The sequence below is a fragment of the Chiloscyllium punctatum genome, chromosome 18 (genome assembly GCF_047496795.1).
Source record: "Chiloscyllium punctatum isolate Juve2018m chromosome 18, sChiPun1.3, whole genome shotgun sequence".
Taxonomy (NCBI): domain Eukaryota; kingdom Metazoa; phylum Chordata; class Chondrichthyes; order Orectolobiformes; family Hemiscylliidae; genus Chiloscyllium; species Chiloscyllium punctatum.
The window spans coordinates 99207857-99227692 of NC_092756.1; the positions used below are offsets into that span (position 1 = coordinate 99207857).

General features: G+C 43.2%; 1 protein-coding gene across 3 annotated transcripts; it reads right to left on the reverse strand.

Annotated features, from left to right (window-relative positions):
- Window positions 1–214: 214 nt before the first annotated feature.
- LOC140489402 (GTP-binding protein 1-like) lies at window positions 215–18525 on the reverse strand. Of its 3 annotated transcripts, XM_072588921.1 has the most exons (14): window positions 18132–18525; window positions 17607–17885; window positions 15115–15226; window positions 14676–14856; window positions 13569–13917; window positions 12067–12190; window positions 10777–10891; window positions 9816–9960; window positions 8303–8485; window positions 5910–6045; window positions 5140–5318; window positions 3431–3610; window positions 3162–3212; window positions 215–2427 (listed from the first exon to the last, which is right to left on the reverse strand). In XM_072588921.1, exons 2-14 carry the CDS (start codon window positions 17850–17852, stop codon window positions 2338–2340), a joined length of 2091 nt encoding a protein of 696 aa, XP_072445022.1. In that variant the 5' UTR covers window positions 17853–17885; window positions 18132–18525; the 3' UTR covers window positions 215–2337. The 3 variants fall into 3 exon arrangements, with proteins under 3 accessions (XP_072445022.1, XP_072445021.1, XP_072445023.1); XM_072588920.1 differs by having other exon boundaries at window positions 17607–18525; XM_072588922.1 differs by lacking the exon at window positions 3162–3212 and having other exon boundaries at window positions 17607–18524.
- Window positions 18526–19836: the final 1311 nt, after the last annotated feature.

A 19836-nucleotide genomic window follows, 5' to 3' on the forward strand; every position in this document is an offset into this window, starting at 1 on the left:
TCTGGAGGGGTACATGAATAGGAAGGATAGGGCCAAATGGTGTAATCAGGCCCCACAGGAGTTAGATACCAACTCTGGTTGTTTCCCCTACTGTGAACTTCACACTATTTTAAAGTTGTTTCAAAACTCACTGCACAATAAGATGCAAAATATTGACAGATTCTTGTCAAATTAACACATCAGCTCTGTTGCTCAGGTAAGTAAAAGGTTGATCATTGATCTGAATGTTACTTTATTTCCTTTGTCTACTCTTTTATTCTTTCACAGGCTATGGCTAACATTAAGATGGGCAACAGTTGTTGCCCTGTACAAAGTAGAGGTATGAAAACTTCAATGATAGGCTTGAGCAGAACCTGAAAACCAGAACATTTCTAGCATTATGAGAGAAGTTCCTCTCCATTGATAATGCATAACATAAACTTCACCAGTAATGCTCCACCCGTGGCTGATTCCACCATCACCTACATCTTTAATTAAAAACATTCTCTTTCCATTCCACTCCTACTCTTTCTTCCTCTTCCAAATAAAGAAAGCATACACACCAGTATTATAGGGTGGGCTGAATGGCCTGTTGTATATTTTACATAATCCTGTGGAAAGTTTTACCTTTGTGTAAGTTGTTACATGTTTACAACATACATGCTTGACATCTAGTGACAGAATGGAATACACTGAACAAGATGAGTTTGAACAGGAAAATTACAGGTCTACAGTTTGAGAATGAATTCTTCCAACTAGGGTCTTGTGGACCAAGAGTTAAAACAGCCAATTATTTAAATGTTTGGTTTTTCTCTCATAATATAAACATTTGTCTTGGCACAGAAGATCACTAAAGGTGGCAAGTATTTCAGGTAAAGCATCTTTAATTAACTGGATGCTTGTTACACATCCCCTGAAAGAAGAATACACACCCTTCCATTACTCTAAAAATTGACCAACCTAATTTGGCACCAGACAAAAGGATTACAGACCTACTACTGATATGGGAGCAGTAGAATTTCTTCATGCTTTTCTTCCCCGGAATTTTCTCAATAGCTGCTTTGGTAGAGACAGCCAAGGTGCTTATAAAGTTGAAATGGGAGGTTTCTATACAAGCTACAATTCGATGTAGCTAATGCTACATGCTTAATGGACTAGTCCTTTAGGGAGAGAATGGCTGGATCAAGTTTGATGTGGGGGATAGGTGAGAACTAATGAACACTAGGACCAGGTCCTGTGACATCCAATGTGAGGAGACCAAGACCTGGTTCAGTGGGCATTAAGTTTATTCTCCTGAACAAGATTGGTCGTTCAACTCATCCAACCAACACAAAGGTCAATTATGTTTGAGAGTGGGGGGAAAAAATTCACATTTCAAGCAATGTTAACCCAGTCCCAGATATAGATATGATCAGTTACGAGTTGAGATTTGCATGCCAGCTTCACCTGTTCATGCTCACAACTAAACAAGCTCTAAATAACATCAGGACAGACATTAAAAATGTTTGAACAGGGAACGCATTCAAAGAGATTTAGGGCACAGCAGTCTCAAAAGCTTTTATGGATATCCCCCAGATTTACTCACTCTTTACTACAGAACAGGTTTGAGGCAAGATTGCACCATCTTTAAAAACAGACATGAGGATGACAAAGCTGTGTCTACACTTCCTACAACCAATGACATGGCTACAAGATCCCAAACACCAATTGGGAGTTGATTATTTTTTCATAACATAACAATAGATTTGTCATCCTCTCTCAGCAACAGATTTAGTTTATTGACCCTTAATGCAGCACCTATTATTACAGGGATCTCTCAATAATACCTGGAGCTTGTTGACCTAATTGGCAATTCAAACCAAAAAAAAATCAATAAAACCAATAATTTATAATTTATTTAGATCGCAGCCAAGCAATCGGCAAGAGACCAAATGAACCAATAGCCAGGCCCAATCTAATTAAAAGACAAGGGAAAGGAATAACTTGTAAAATTGAATACTGAGAGAGAGAGTACACACAACAGCCTGGTTGCATTTATCTTGCACGTTTTCAGCTCAACCAAAGCAAACTTTTGAATATTTTTAACTTTATATTAAAAAATGGTATATGCATAAAATTCAAAAGACACATTAACAAGCTTGAAATGCATCAGTCACTGTTTTCAAATGGTTTAAAATGTAAAACCCATTCAAAAAATGCTTTTAAGTAAAACAGAACAGTGTCCATGTCACTTCCTGATTGGCTCCAGACACTTCCATAATGCTTTAGGATAATCAGAGGAGGGAGGGAGATAGAGAGGAGGGGAAAAAAAAGCAAGGGAGAGAGAGAGTTTCTCCTTGCTGTAGTCCTGTCGTGTGTCTAGTAGCCGCTAGCTGGAGTCACTGCTGCTCCCTGTGATTTCACTTTGTGTCGCTGGCCTCCCCGTCTTCTGCCTCCGCCACCTTTGGGCTGGTTGGAAATCAGAGATTCGTTAAAACACCAAGAATTCTTTTAATGAAGCTCATTTGTCCAGCAGACAGTGGACACCAGTAAATTAAAGACCCATTCCTCACCTGAGCACTTTTGCCAAACATACTTAGTAACAGCTGTGCACCCCTGTCCCTACATAAATATGAGCACTTACTTTGGACACTCACGCAGGACTCTGTCACACAGCATCACCAGTACTGTATCTCATGTTCCTGACTCAGGTCTATGCTTGAAATCTTAAAACCTAATAAGCCTGTCCCCAAATAAGTTACAACTTAGTTTTATTCATGTCAGATGAATAATTAACTTTGACTCTATCTTTTATAATTTACTGGTTTTATTACAAATTTTTAGCAAATGCAGTATTCTGCTGTTTTTTAAAACAAAGTGCTTCACATTCTTTCCCCTCCTTTCCAAAAGACACTTCTGCTTTGATAGAGTACAGAACAGCCACAATGGGCTGAATGGCCTCCTGAATCTCTCCTTATGATATGCTGGAGGGGAACATCAGAATCCTGCCTGATTTTGCTGCAGTTTTTCCCAACTCCACAGCCAGCTGCAGGATATTACTGACATCAGCACAGACCGGGAATGCATCTCCTCCCCCCCCCCCCCCCTTCACTGACTTTGAGGAGGAAGCTGACTGCAGGCTTTTCGATCAATGGAGTCTGACCAAACCATTGTGCTAACCCCACACAAATCCATGCAGCTACCTTGTTTTCCTTATTAATATCTGGATTCTGTTTATCCTCTTCTGAAGGCATCTGAAAGCCGTGCAGCAAGAGAAAGCAAAGAGACAGACAACATGAGCAGACAAGACAGCCAGAGACCAAAACCTGCAACAATCACCAACAAAAATTTGGATGCATCAGCACCAGTGACACTTTTACTGTGTTATGGCACAGGCTTGGAGCTTTGCATCACTGCTGGGTGTAAAATATAGCAATGCAACCTGAAAGAGTTCCAGGGCACCCTGACCTACCTGCGTTTGGCTCAGTGTGTACAGAGCTGGCACCTGTCCCGAAGACAGACCCTCCTCGGCAGTTGCACCACTTGCTGCCGACACTTCTTCCTTCTTCAATAAGGCCCCTTTCTTTGTTGACTGCATCTTCAGCTGGAGTGGTTTGGTGTTCGATGGTGATGTGTTCGTGGTCTGGATTAACTAGTTTTCAAAATAAACCCGGGTGAACAGTTATAATCTATTCCATTTGGTCAATTAGGACATTTCTCAGTAGTTTATCCAATGCTGCTTCCAGTTCCCCAAGATCTAGATTCCTCTCTCAAATCCATAACATGCTTAAAACAACAAACACCAGTCACCTCATCCAGGGGATAACAAACCTACAGGAACCAGATACAATATTTCCACCCCATTTTAGTCCAGTCAGGTATTTCAACTCAAATGAAGGTTATTGCAGTAACAGAAAATGTTGAATTAAATAAATTCTGTCACAATGATGTGTCAATCAGCTGATTCAGCTCCGGGAGCTAGATGAGAGACTGTAGGTAACCTTTGTTCCTGGTGTAGTATGGGATGAGACAGTGATAGCACCCTTTTACAGATTAGTGAAAATTGTGCCCAGTCACAGTCAGGATGGTCTTCAGAGGGTTAAACTGAGGACAAGTTGTACAAACTCACCCTCTATTCCTTCAAGGTTAGAGTTTGACTGGCAATCTCTGGCAGGAGTTTAAATGTTACTAATGGTTTGAAAAGGGGAAATCACAAACGAGAATACAGAACAGAACATTCCAGCGCAGTACAGGCCCTTTGGTCCTCGATGTTGCACTAACCTGTGAAACTAATCTGAAGCCCATCTAACCTACACTAATTTGAACCACAAAGCTCTTCACTAACAAGGCAAGCAGGAACACTTCCTGTCAAAAAGCCAGCACTTGGACACATAGAATAAATACAAATAGGAGGGTAAAGATCAGTCCTCTAATCAAACGGCAGTTTAAGCTTTGAGGGGCTGAATGGCCTTTTATTCCTAGTGATGCTGTTTGGGTTTAGGGCAGGAAAAGGGAACCAAAGAGCTTCCTTCAAACAATCAAATAGAGAGTCATACAGCACGGAAACAGACCCTTTGGTCAAACTAGTCCATGCTGACCATAATCCCAAACTAAACTAGTCTCAACCATCTGCATTTGACCCATATCACTCCAACCTTTCCTATTCATGAACTTATCCAAATGTCCTTTAAACATTACTAAACATCCTTTGGAAGTTTATTCCATGCATTAACCACCCTCTGTGTAAAAGAAAATTGCCCCTAGTGTCCTATTTAAATCTCTCTCCTCTCACCTTAAAAACATGCCTCTAGTCTTGAAATCCCCCATCCAAGGGAAAAGAAAAACCACCTGCCATTCACCTTTTCTAAGTCCCCCATGACTTTATATACCTCGAGAAGATCACCCCTCAACTTTTTATGCTCAAATGAAAAAAGTCTCAGCCTTATAACTCCAACCCTCCACACCCAGCAATATCTTGGTAAATCTCCTTGGGAGCAGGACTACAAACCAGAGGCTGATAAAGGCCTCTTCAGAGCCTAGAAAACGTCACATTTGGGGCTGCTGCAATGAACAAATGGGAGATTTATTCCTGTACCACAAAAGACCACCAGACTGATTTACAACCAAAATGTCCAAATGGAGTATTCAGAAAAACCAGCCCCTCCCACTGCCAACATTTACCTTGGTTATAGTTCCCACTGCTTTGGTCCGGCCCTCTCTGAAGACAAGGCGCTGATCAGCGTGCAGGTATTCAGGGGTTTTAATGAAGCGGAAATGGACAGTGGCCTTGTCTCCTGTCCTCAGGCAATCTTTGCTCATTGACAGAATGGTGGCTGTCTGACGAATGCTGCCACAGTGCACTATCAGACAAAGAATGAAATGAGCAATTGGACTGAATGCACATAACAAAACTGACAACAGTTGAGAGGAGGCCATACATTCTTTTAAAAAGGCTGCCATTTCTAACGTGCCTCTTCAGAGTATCTCAAAGCACTTTACAGCCAAGAAGATCCTATTTAAAGTGTAGACATTAGCTGTTTTGTGGAAACACCGCAGTCAATTTATACAAAACAAGATCCACAAAGTGTCAGTGCTTATCATTTTTCCAAAACTGATACTGGATATTAAATATTAGGCAGAATACTGGGGAAAATCTTCTTAAAAAATAGTGCCATAGAATCTTTCACATGCACACAAGACAACAAACCGGGGCCACACTTCAGTGTTTCACTGAATGAACTGAATGAACACAAGAATGAACTTCAGTACTGTGCCAAGGCACGGCTGCCTGCATGATGATGTCATATTTCTGGAGTGTGACCCCACCCCCTCATTGTGGATCATTAACTCCTCCCCTGTTTCCGAGTCACCAAAGGAAGTTGATGAGAAATGTTAATTTCTGAGAAGCAGTACACTCAGCACACAGCAGGTTCCACCTCCAGTTGGCTTACCCATAGCCTGGTAGCGAGGGCTGATGGTTGTTGGATGGTGCAATACAAGAATTTCTCCCTCGAACTCCCAGGACGCCTGAGGATTAAGTTTTGGAGAAACCATCACCATTCCCTTTCTGATGGATGAGCGCTTAATCTGGGGGTTGGGGAAAGAGGAATTAGGCTCCATATCTTTGGACAGTGGTGGGAATTTTGTTAAAGCACAAAGCACATTTGTTTCAATATTCTCAGAATACAGACAAGAATTATCTGCACAGAATGGCATATTTTAGGTTATGATTTTTTAAAAATAGAACTCCTTCAGGTATGGGGTGTTGCTTGCTGGGTCAGTATTTATTGTCCATCCCTAGTTGCCTTGGGGAAGGTTCTGGTGAACCACATTGAACTACTGCAGTTCACCCTGATCCACACCATGAACCACTTGCAACATGGGGGAAGACGAAACCTCCCATCCCCTTTTCAAATTCACTTCCAAATGCCTTTTGATTTGTGTCCTGCCTCATTAGGCAACTAAGTTAAACGTCTTGTGATCTAATTAACTGCAAATATTTGTAACTTCCCTATGTGTTGATCCTCACTTTGTAACACAATATACTTCAGTTTTAGAGCTTTCAAGCTGGCACAGTGGTAATTCCTGATCAAGGGCTTATGCCCAACATGTCGACTCTCCTGCTCCTCGGATGCTGCCTGACCTGCTGTGCTTTTCCAGCACCACACTTTTCAACTCTGACTCTCTAGCACCTGCAGTCCTCACTTTCTCCCAGTGGTAATGTCACTGGACTAGCAATTCAGGACAATCATACCAGCACAGAAAGACCCTGCTGTCTAACTAGTCCACGCCAAGCATAATCCCAAAACTAAATAGTGCCAAAGTGTAGGCAGTTGGGACATGTCCTTCCAAACCTTTCCTATTCATGTATTTGTCCAAAAATGTCTTTTAAATATTGTAACTGTATTCACATCCACCACTTCCTTTGGCAGTTCACTCCACACACAAGCGACGTAAAATAATTGCCCCTCGTGCCTTTTTAAAAATCTTTCTCCGCTCATCTTAAAATTATGCCACCTAGTCTTGAAATTCCCCACTCTGGGGAAAAGACACTTACCATTCCCCTTCTCCATGCCCCTCATGATCTTATAAACCTTTATAAGGTCACCCTTCAACCTCCTGCACACCCGTAAAACAAATGCCAGCCTATCTAGTAACTCAAAACCCTCCATGCCCAGCAACATCTCTTCTGAACTCTCCATCTTAATAACATCCTTACTATAACTGGGTGACCAGAACTGGACAGAGTACTCCAGAGGAGGTCTCACTAACATCCTTTACAGCCTCAACATGACATCCCAATTCCTATACTCAGAGGTCTGAGCTATGAAGACAAGTGTGTGAACACCTTAACATTAGTTTGGAGAATTGATGGACACAATTGAATTCAACAAAATCTAGAATAAAAACTGGCTCAGTGCGGACCATGGAACTACTGTCAATAATTATAAAACCTATCTGGATCACTAACATTCTTTTGCTAAGAAAATCTCCTGTTTGTACCTGGTCTGGCCCTACATAAGACATCAAGAGTAATGTGGGTGATTCAAACTGTCCTTTGTGGATGATGTATCTTCCTCATTTACGTTTTCCCTTTGGCAAAGTCTCTCCTTTGGATGTTTTATTAAACCAAACCAGAAATGGTTGCCCTGGCCAACCTATCCTTTGAGTCCAGGGCTAGCAACAAGGGTTGACCCTCAGGACCATATTGGTCAATATCATGATCCAACTATTCATAAACAAATACCACAACTGGAGAGGTTATGGCTGTCGGGAAATGATCCATTTGATCCATCTCCTCTTATAGAGAAGACAGCCACAGGCCAAGTGGTGACTTAAGAGTAATCTTTAAAATTCTGAAAGAGGTTTGATGGGGTAAAGAATCCAAAATGACAGCTAACTTCTAAAAAGATAGTCACTGATGAATTCAATCAGGAATTCAGGGAAAAAAAAAGTCTTTCCCCAGAGGAATCGGTGAGAAATATGCAAATAGCCACCATAGGGAACAGGCAAGGAGACTAACCAAGCAGGTAAATGTCAGCTCAATCATCAGGAGGGAGGGCGAGAGAAGAGGCTCACATAGAACACTGACATGACCATGCATCAGTTCAGCTGGATGACCTGTTTGTGTTGTAAAATCTCTAGACTTTTGTAATTTTGATTTTAAAAAAAAGTTGTATGGATTAGTAACTGTATACTATTGAGAAAATGGGCATTGATCTGATTTTACATGAATAATTTCTGGAGGGACAAGACAGAACATTAAAACCAAGCAGTAACCGGGAGAGGGGGGGGGGGGGAAAGAGAGAGAGAGAGAGAGAGAGAGGGAGAGTGTGTTTTGTACCTTCTTCAGAGCGAAGGATGCAGTTTGGCCACCTCGTACTTCCCGGACTGGCATTCGTTTCCTGTGGATTGATTTCACTGCAATGGGCATGAAGTTCCCCAGTGGGTCAGGTCCTAAAAGTAATGTGTCATTCAAACGGATCAAACCTCTTAGCGTTGTTCCAGATACCACTGTCCCAACGCCCTGGAAAATATGAAACAGGAAGAGATCGTGATTTATTCATCTGGAATCAAATAAACTTCAACAATCAAAATCCATATTCTTGCTTTTTACTCATGAAAACAAGTGAGAATTCTGCCAATTTTAATTAGAACTGGTTTATATTTGATCTACCCATGGATGCAAGGAAATCTTGTATGTGTACAAAACAGTTTGGTTGCATTCATAAAGCACTTACCCTCAGAATGTTCCAAACACAATGTATCCCTATTGAAGCCTAAACTGTTGTCAAATAGGCAAACAGTAATTTATGCATAAAGATCCCACAATAATGATTAATTAATATTCCCAGTTGATGTTTACTGTTCCTGCTGATTTGAAACACCAGTCTTCCCTTTTGAATGAGGTTATGATCTCTTATTTACTCAAACTGAGCTGTGGTTTAACATTATTATCTGAACGACATGGATTGCTGCATTACTTTGTTCACCAGCATCCAGAATGAGATGACTTCCCACCCGTCCACCACGTCACACACTTGTTTGTCCAGTAAGTTGAGGCATGCAAACAGGGCAGTATTTGGGATGTAGTGATAAAGTCTCTGGACTGATAGTAGACATTGAGTTTAATGGATTTAAATCCCACCAATGCAGCTGTGCAAAAGGACTAGAATTAAAACAAAGCCACCATCACAGAGACTATTATCGTTTTGATTTGTTGTAAAGACCCATCTGGTTCATCAATGTCCTATAGGGAAGGAAACATTTTAAAAAATAGGCTGCAGGACAAAGGCACTAGCGGAGTTGTTCTTGCAGACAGCCAACACACACGCACGCACACACAAAATGGCTCCCTTCTACACTGTAACTATTCTATGATTCAGACAGGTCAGAGAATCCCAGATTAGTCCTTGAACTTTGTCAGTTAGGCTTGAATGGACAAGTTAGTGGTAGTGTTTCCATCTGCATGCAAGTCCAAAATTACAGCTCATAAACAGTCACTAATAAATCTAATCAAGAATTCAGGAGAAACGGGCAGTAATCGGTATGTTGCAATTCACTCACGTTTGATTCTCACAGATGACGATTTAAACTGACTCTCTTATTGGCCAGGCCTTCAGCTATCTAGACCCTAAGCTCCAATTCTAATCTTCCCAGACTTCCTTCAAAAGGCTCCTTAAAGTATACTTCCTTCTAGGTGGCCTTAATCAGAGTCATGTTACTACTTTATAGGAATTGAACAAATGACAGATGTAATGGAGGACCAAAATGTGGAACTCCTCTGCAAGCTTAATAGTTGGAATTAATACAAAGGCCGTTTAGTCGCACCCAGTCCCCATTATACAAGATCTCACCGGGACAGAGTACGTGTCGTCAATCTGAAACTCTGCCGGCTCATCCTCCTTGAAACTTGTCCTTGGTGACAGCAGGTTCAAAAACATCTTCAGCAGTTCGAGGTTCTCCCCAGTGACGTTAGAGATCTGGAAAATTGGGCACATCCTGAGACAAAGGAAAACATAAGGACTCAGTTATAAGGAGACACACACTCACATTTGACAGTCTTGCCTCATCAAGGACAAACACCAGGGACACTGGGCAGGCAGCTTTTGGGGATTTAATTGGTCAGGGTGCAGAATACCTCCTGAGTGGTTCAGTGTTCATGAATCCTCATTAAGCACACCACCACTCTCAAGGGGAAGTAGGGGATGGTCAACAGATGCTGGCTCCAGACAGAGATGTTCACATCCACAAATGAATGAATGAAAAAAAACCTAATCTTCCTCCAATTCAGTTACAAACACCTGCGTGAAACCCTCCACTGTTTATCCTGCTATAATTAAACTCCCCAACTTTCTAGTCTCACATCAAAAAGCTACCCAAGGGAAGCATGTCCCATTTCACTTTGGTATCAAATGCTTCGTGGGAGCCTTGGCATAGTCACTGAGTTTAGGGCAGCAGCGAGGACACTGACTCGCTATAGGATGAGCAAAGGATTACAAAAAACACAATACCTTAGCTCCTGTGATTGATTGAAGCATACATGCTGGTCTAGTGGACAAAAAAAAGTGTCTTGGACTAGGTAGGTGCCTACAAAGGGAAGCAGTTCCTCTTGCACACAGCCAGCACAGAAATTACATATTGAATGGAGTTTTCCATACTGTAACAATTCTACAAAAGAATTTGAGTTGACAATCATGCAACTAGACGATGCTAACTGTGGGAACGTCAGAAACTATATGGCGGCCAGACGCACTTTCACAGAAAGGTGGAAAAATATCAAAAAAATGCTTTTATGGGGAGTGTGAAGCCCGTTACCTTTCAGAGCTGAAGTTTGATGCTGTAACAATCACATCATCCTTGTTCTGGACCAGGACTGGGATCTTCCTGCAGCCTGGAGACTTCAGCAGCCTCTGCAGCAATTTCAGCGTTTCTGATCAATAAAAAGACAGATAAACAAACCCATCAGCCATTGGACAGTTTATCATAAGTAATGAACTGGAGCACTATACAGCCACCAGAGAGTTCTACTGTCCAGACTGTGTCATTACTTCCTGCCCTCAGAAACCTGCACTAAAGGTTCCCACTTTAAGGTTTTGCTTCTGCCTTTTCACACCAGCTGACTGGTCTTCACATTCACCAAGATCTTCCTCATGTTAGAGCAAGGTGCTAAGGATTTAATCACTTTTCATTGTAATGAACTTTCCTGTTAACAATTGAGTGATTTCACTCCAGCACATTTGGCACTAATCATATATACCATTGACAAAAGGATACAGACAGACTGGAGAAAATGTAAAAGAAAATTTACAAGGACACTACCAGAGCGGAGAACTCGAGCATCTAGGAGGGACTGAACAGGTTTGGGCAAGAAAAATAAACTTAACAGGTGGCCTGCTAAAGAGGCTATTAAACTAATAAATGGAGTTGGTCAGGGATGATATTAAGGAAGATAGTTCCAGTATGGGAAAGCAGACAGTCACTAATAAATCCAACAGACATCAGGAGGAATTATTTTTATTCACAAGTCGATTAGAATGTGGAGCTCACTACCAGAGTTAGATTGTTCCTCTTAAACGTGCATTGGAAGGGTACCTGAGGGAAAGGCCACAAAGGAGCAAGTTGGGGATAAGAGGTGGTTCTTATGGAATGCCAACACCACAAACAGAGTAGCTGGGCCAAATGGATGATTTTTGCCTATTGGTAATCCAGATCAATACAGGAAAACGGAGTAACAGATAGTCACTTCTCCTGAAATTGCAACACTGACATTGTATAGTTTGTACATGTTGTGCATTCTTTAACTGGAGAAAGAACAAAACGAAGGAGTGCGTTTTACCCCAAGTGGTTACTGAATGGCAGTGAATTGTGACTTACTTTTGGTGTTAAAAATCTATAACCGTGGATTAAGTTTACCTGTGTTGTGGGCAAGAAAATTCCTACCCAAATTAATGCCAATGGCCAAAATGGCATCATTGTGGCCTCACCTAGACAGCTCAGTTCATACACAAAATAGCTACTTCACCTGTCAGCACCTGATACAGGTGGCTAGAAAGAGAACCCACAAGTGTTTTCAAATCACTGACAATTTGGTACTTCACCTCTTACCTTGTAAGATATTAGCTGGACACATGTCTATCTTTGTCACCACAACAAACACAGGAACGTTGAGAGCCAGTGCAAGTCCCAGGTGCTCTTTGGTCATGCCCACAATTCCAGCATTACTACCAACCTTAGAAAGGCAAAGTTCATCCAGTCAGAATGAAAAAAAAGAGATAGCTGACAATCAGAACTGAAGACTAAAATTCCTATTCTCTTTTATAGAAATCCTCAGCACATGCTGATTTACAACCCAGCAGCAATTGGCTCGAGTGAGCTTTAGGATAGCTACAGCTTATGAAAGGCTCAATAGAAATCCAGGTTTATTATTCTTTTCCCATTGCCTATCAAAGCACACCAAAGCCAGCGGCATTTTCTGGAAGTAACCAGAATAAGTAACAGCATCAACCAGTCACTGGTAGCAACAGGTTTTAAACATTGAGCTTCTCAGTGTGTGGCCTGTGCAAGTGCACTTTTGCACTTGTTTCTGAATTGCGGCCTCAGACTAACTGTTCAAACACTCAGCCCACACTTGCTACCTACGTGAGCTTATTCGGAGGTACACATTGCCTATCAACTCCATAAATGGATAGGAGGCAGGGTACTTGCCTCACCGCTGGAAACAAAAGGTCACTCAATCAGGTGTTATTGGGAGACTCCCTTCCCATACATCACCCCTTGTTTCTTCATTAAAGCACTTTCTGGCTATACAGTAGCTAAAAATCACAACACCAGGTTATAATCCAGCAGGTTTATTTCAAAGTACAAGCTTTCAGAGTGCTGCTCCTTTGTCAGGTAGCTAGTGGAGTAGTATCATAGGACACAATTTATTGCAAAAGATCACAGTATCATATACAGTTACTGGCTTTCACACCCTGGTCGACAGTCTGCAGAGGGAATTCGGCAGATGATGGCAGATTGAGGCAGCCAGACACAAACCCTGCTGGTGGAGTGCACCTGTTAACAAGAGACAAGGACAGGACCAAGTCCTGTTCAAATACTGCTTCCCCCATGCCTGAGCATCATGTCTCACAGGGGGGCATGGCAGTGGGGTAGCAGGCACACTCGGTCTGAATGTCAGTGAGCCAGTGCCACAAGGCAAGCAAAAAGGCCGGGGGGTGGGAAAGGTCAGGGTTTAAATCCCATTCTAGAAATTCAAGAGCACATCCAATACTAGCACTGCAATAATCAGATGGTGCTGTGCTATCACAGCAGTCCTCCCTTGGACGCAGCATTAAACAGAGAGTGCCTCCTGTGTGTAAAAGTTTCCATAGCTCTAAGAGTGAAGTTCTCCTCAGTGTCCTGGGCCAATATGACTTAGCTGAAGAGGAAACAGCTACTTCAAAGGAAAAAGCAAAAATCAGTGGGAAGCATTCAAGCAGGAGAGACAGTGAAAGAAAGAGAAGGGGTTCAGGATAAGTATATTCCAAGAAAGATGCATGAGTTGCAAAATCCCCTTCAGATGCCCCGAGGTAGCACAAAGTGCTGTATAAAAATATCTTCCTTCTTACCATCAACATACAGAAGTCTGGTAGATGTCCTGTCATTCCAAACACTGTAGTCTTCAAGTATTTTTCGTGTCCTGCCAGGTCAATAAAGGTGATGACTTTTGAGGATTTCTCACAGATTTTGGTCCAGTCTAATCCACCACCATGGCTGTCTGGTTTGTTCACAACATCCCCAGTGCTGTCAAAGCCCAGGATATCATTGCCAACACTGCTTGTCCGCCCAGATTCAACCTCGTGCTTATGACGGAAAAGTTTCTGCCGTGCAAATCCTCGTCCGTTGTCAAGTTCGCCATGTGTTAGTACACCTAGCAATGTGCTCTTACCAGCATCCACATTCCCAACCACTGCCACCCTGCAGGAATAAAGAGGGTGATTTAACTGCAGTCATTACACATGACAAGCTTGACTGAATAGTGTTTGGCAGGGACCATTGACTAAACGCTGCTGCAATCATCTGCAACCAGAAGCCTCCCAGCTCTGCTATCAAAGAGAATTTGGCAAAAAACAATTAGACTCAGTTTACGAAATATTCAAGGCAACTCAATAAATACCAACGCAGATTCCATTTAACTCTATCTTGAATGCACCAGGGTAACACTTGGTGTTAATGCTTACCTCCGAAAGGACTAGGTAACAAGAGGAAGTGATTAAAAACAAAGATTGTTAACATGAGCTTGTTCATTATATTCCCAATAGCCAGTGAAGGAAGAAACCAGAGCCAGTCTTTACTTGAAATAGACCTATTCACAGAGTCTAGCATTACTGGTATACGACGCCACAAAACTTCTAGGTTAGAAAAAGTGCCTGTGTGCGCACTCAAGTGACCATCTAATCCTTCACTTCAGATGATGCAATTAGGAATTATACCTGTTGTAGAACATATAGTAGGACATTAAGTTTGGACACAAAGACTGATCAATGGGTCAAGATACAAGGAGGTAACTGACCGGCAAGAAACTCAAAGCCTTCATGAAAGCCTCAAAGCACTCACTTTCCTCACAGTCTCAACAAATAAAAGGCATTGATGATTCCCACTCCTCTACAGGTTAAACACTATGAACATTTTCAGGTTTCTTTTATTTAAGAAATGTGACACTTCTAATACCTCACCTGACCTCCAAAAAGTCATTCTCCCCAACTCGCTTCCGCACCAGGTAATCGGCTACTTTTCCTCCTGCCTCCTGACGTTCTCGGAGGAGGATCAGATCAGAATAGATCTGCTCAGCTAGACTTTTGACAGTCGCTACAGATGCTTCAATATCCTCATCATTTAGACCATACTTCTTGCCATCTGGAATAAAGAGATCATAAGGATTAAAATGCATACGTCTCATTACCCAGTTATTTTTATTCTGGACTATAAACTGCACAGGGTGAACTGACCACATTCACTGTGCTAAGGCTACAAATGCCAGGTGGGGACAACTTACAAAGTAGAAGAGCAGGAAGGGAAATGTTTGCACCTAAAGGACATAAAATGGAACAAGTTACTAGTAAAGGATATTAAAATTGATGACAAATACTGCATTTACCCTGAAACAGACTTTACCTGATCCTTGTCCGATTACATAGATGGTCTCCCCACAACCCTCATCCATTCGCTCGCGCAACTGTTTCAGCAGGCAGTCATATTGCTCCAAACTTGGACTCACCAACACAAACTGAAGCAGAAAAAGGAGAAATGAGTTCAGTGGAAATTTTATGAAGGCCTGAAGACACTTGTTAAAGTCAGGCTTAAACCAGCCAGAACAATGCTTTCCTGCCAATTGTCAGACTTGGAAATTAATTTAATGCCAGATTTTACAAAGCCTTAACTAAACCAAGGAGCTGATCACGAGGTGGGAGTTGAGCACTTTTCTGTTAAAAAGCCACTTGGAATCGTAATTGTATTAACAATCCAGCTGATGACAATTGTATGCTCTCACATTGACAAAAGAACAAATCAGCAAACCTTGACAACCAGAAAAACAAAGCTTTGGTATGCACAAAGATGTCGTTATTTGGAGTGTAACCATCAGTACTTCTGATGAAGGGTTAAACCTAAATTGTAAACATGGTATTTTCTTTTGAAACTGGTGACTACATGCACATCTTCAATCAATACAAAAAGAGAACAGCTTTGTTTACAACATCCTAATCATTGCACAAACAATTCATTATGTATTACACAACAGGATGACATGAAAGTCACAATACACAAATATAAAATCTCTCTCTACATGCGTAAACACAAGTTATCAATTTCACCTTGCAATTTATCACAGCCCCGTATTCCTCTCACTTATTCATACAAACACAAAATCTACAAAAGGCTTACACTCTGGAATTAGTGACTTTAAAGGTGTGATACAAACAAATTGTGGGCAAGTTTGGATACATTCAAATCAATCTTGATAATGATGCACAAATCCCACAAAAGATCACATCTAAAAAAACATAATGCACATTGTTTCAGGATTTTAAGTCAGTGATTCTGAAGGAAGAGTAACATAGTTCCATGTTCTAATTCCGTGTGGGTTGGAGAGAGTGCAGGTGAGGTGTTCTCATGCATCTGCTGTCCTTACCCTTCTAAGTGGTGCATGTTGTGGGTTTGGAAGGTGCAATTGAAGGAGCTTGGCAAGTTGCTGCAGTGCATTGTGTAAATATTACTACATTTAAGTTGCAAATGGAACTGAACAGTACATGAATTAATGAATATCTCCACACCTCACATTATGATGTCGTAGCTGTGAGTATGTTCGCTGAACTGGGAAGGCAAACATACCTACAACGACAACAACTGGCATCCAAACTACAAGTGTTTATGCAAACCTTAATAACCTGAGGATGGAGGGAAAAGAACACTGGCTAAGCAGCTAGGCCTAGAACACTGCCTGGAGAAATTTGCACAGTGATGCTCAAGCACTGAGCAATTTGTCTACAATAAGCACAACTCTCTTCTTGCTATGAATGACTCCAATCAAAGTGAATTACCTCAGTTCCTATGGACTCCAGTTTTACTAGAAAATATACACACTAAAATTACATTTTGAAAATGATCTAGTTTTGCTTTGAGTGAGTGTATAGTCCACATCAAATCTATATCTACACTGCAAACTACAAACCTGTCAATGCCACTTAGTTTGCAAAAAGGGACAGCACAGGCAGTATGCAGCAAACCAATGACCAGAACAGGAGAAGACGATCCAGCCCCTCAAACCTGTTTTGCCATTCACTCGATCACCTGTATGTCAGGTATTTACCCACCAACTCTCCACAATTTCCCAACACTTTATCCAGCATAAGCAGATACTGTGGATGCTGGATATCTGAAAGTTTTTCAAACTCTGTTTCACTGTTCATCGTTGCTGCCTAATCTATTTGAGGCTTTTCTGAATTTTTTGCTTTCATTTTTAAAAAAAGCCCTAAACCTCATGTCTAAACACTGCAATTTGCACTTCCCGACGTGAAAAAGTATTCTGATTTTATCTGTGAATTGACAATTTCATGAAATCACTTATCCAAACAATTTAGATGTATTCATTGTTAAAAATCACACACCAAGTTATAGTCCAACAGTGCTTCCGAATAAACCTGTTGGACTATAACTTGGTGTTGTGAGATTTTTAACTTTGTACACCCCAGTCCAACACTGGCCCTTCCAAATGGTGATGTATTCATTAGCTGCAAAATGCATTGGGTCATTCCACATTCATGGAAGATGCCACAAAAATGCATCTATTGTGTCAGGAACTTCCCGAGTAACAACTGGAGACAGAGAATTAGACAGAATGGGAAATTAGACTGATGCAGTGAGGGTTACACATGGAGCATGGCCAGTGTTCCGTAACTCTACTTAATTTTCAGATTTTAACTCCACCAATTCCCCCCCAATCCCCGAGTGAACCCACTAACATCTCACCTGCAGTTTGTTCCAGGTCTCTTGGCCACCCAGCTCCCATCATGGCCCCTACCACCCTCACCTCACCCGCCGGTCCCCTGTCACTGTCACCCCCGGCCCGCCCGCCCGCCTGCCTCAGCGGCCCCACGTCTCCCCTTTACCTTGGAGGCCAGGTCGGGCTCCAGCTCTCCGTTGACATTCTCGCCGACCTCCCCGTCCAGCTCCGGGGCGAAGATGCTGGCCAGCTCGCCGGCTCCGGGCGGCATCGGGCTTCCCGAGCCCGACGGCGGCGGGGACTCGCAGTTGGGGGAGGCCGCGGGCCGCCTGGCGGCGCCTTTCACCATCGCGGCGACCGGCCCGGGCCCGGGCCCGGCCCCAGGCCCAGGCGCCACCATCGGCGCCGACATGATCGGGGCCTATCAGCAGGAGGAGCCCGGCCCCTTTAAACAGACGTTAAAGGGAATAAAGATCCGCCGGAACAAAAACAATCCCCGCTTCAGCAGTTTCAACCCCCCCCAGCAGCCGTTAGGTAAACAGTTTCAAAGAGCCCCGCCACGGGAATACCCTCGATCGGACAGTTTCAAGGACCCCTCCGCCACGAGAACCCCTCAATTTGACAGTTTCAACGACACCCCCATTACAACCCCCACAATCTGACAGTTTCGAGGCCCCCCCTCCACCAGTACCCGTTGGGTGGGCAGTTTCAAGAATCTCGCCCCTGAGCTGTCAGTTTCAGGACCTCCCCTCCAGTGGTTCCAGTTGGGTCAGCCGTTTTAAGTCTCCCCGGTCAGCCGTCTGTTTCATGAATCCCTTCTCCCCCCCCCACCCCCGGGTCTGGCTTTAGCAGCAGTTTCAAGTTTCCCGCAGCCGGTAGTTTCAAGGTCTTTTCCGCCTCCAGCCGCCGTTTGGAATCACTGGCTCGAAGGCCGCAACGTCAGGGAGTCTGACTGTTCGTTTTTTTTTAAAATCAAATGTCTCCAAATCTATATTGTTCCTTTCTGTCCTGCCCCCTCCGCATTATCGCTTTGAATTAAATCGCTCGCGGACCGTCCGGACAAACTTGCCGCGCTGGGGGCGGGCCCTGGAAGGGCTGGCTCTACAACATCGATTCAATGGCAGCCCCGGGGGACGCATGATGGACGTGTACCCGGGCCAATCGTAGCGGACCGCGCTGGAGGTGGGGGGGGCCTCGTGGGACCACGTGGTCTCACGGCTGGACCCGCTCTCAACCAATAGGAGATCAGGCCACACGTCATTCAGAGCTCCCAGCCAATGGGCGACCGTGCTCTTGTTGATCGGTTCATTCCTGATGCAACTGTACTGCAACAAGGAGCAAAGCCAACATAAACATCAGATACACCTTTGTCTATTCTTCTACATAAACACATGCAATACAATTGGGGAAGTTCCCCTTTCTGATGAAACACGTTTGAAATCTATTGCAACAATAACAACAACATACATTTATATATCTTTCACCTGCTCACAGGACATTGCCATTACTGCCTTATGTTGCTCACCCCAAATTCATAGGAGATAGTGAGCACTGCGGATGGCGGAGAGTCAGAGTCCATAAAGTGTGAAGATGGAAAAAGCAATCCAGGCAGTATGCGAGGGGCAGGACACTTCATCAGGACTGGGCCCTAACCCTATCACCTCAAGTTCATAGAATCCCTACAGTATGGAAGCAGGCCTATCGACTCTGTACTGACCCTCCGAAGAACATATATCCCACCCAGACCCACCCCATCCCTGTATTGCTCATGGTTGACCCACCTCACCTACAAATCCACAAAATTATCCTCGAGAAGATGGCGGTGTGCTGCTTTCTTGAAGCAGTGCAGCCCATGTGGCATAGGGACATCTATAATGTTGTTGGGGGGGACGGACTAGGATTTCAGTGTCAAGATTAGAGTAGTGCTGGAAAAGCACAGCAGGTGAGGCAGCATCAGGAAAATCGACGTTTTCGGGCAAACGCCCTTCATCAGGAACGAGGGCAAGGAGTTTGACCTAGCAACATGAAATGAACAGTAGTAAACTTTCATGTCAGATGGGGGTTGTTTTTGGGGTGATGTAGAATCATAGAATCCTAAGGTTTGGAAGCACGCCATGTGGCCCAGCAAGTCCTTAATGACCCTCCAAACAGCATCCCACCCAGAACTGCTCCCCTATCTTGCCCGCGTAACCCTGCTTATCCCATAGCCAATCCACTTAACTTGAACATCTTTGGACTGTGGGAGGAAACTGGAGCACCTGAAGGAAACTCTCCAGGTGCTCCAGTTTCCTCCCCCAGTCCAAAGATTGTGGGAGAATGTGCAAACTCCACACAGTCGGCCTGAGGATGGAATTGAACCCAGGTCCCTGTGAGGCAGTAGTGCTAGGCACTGAACC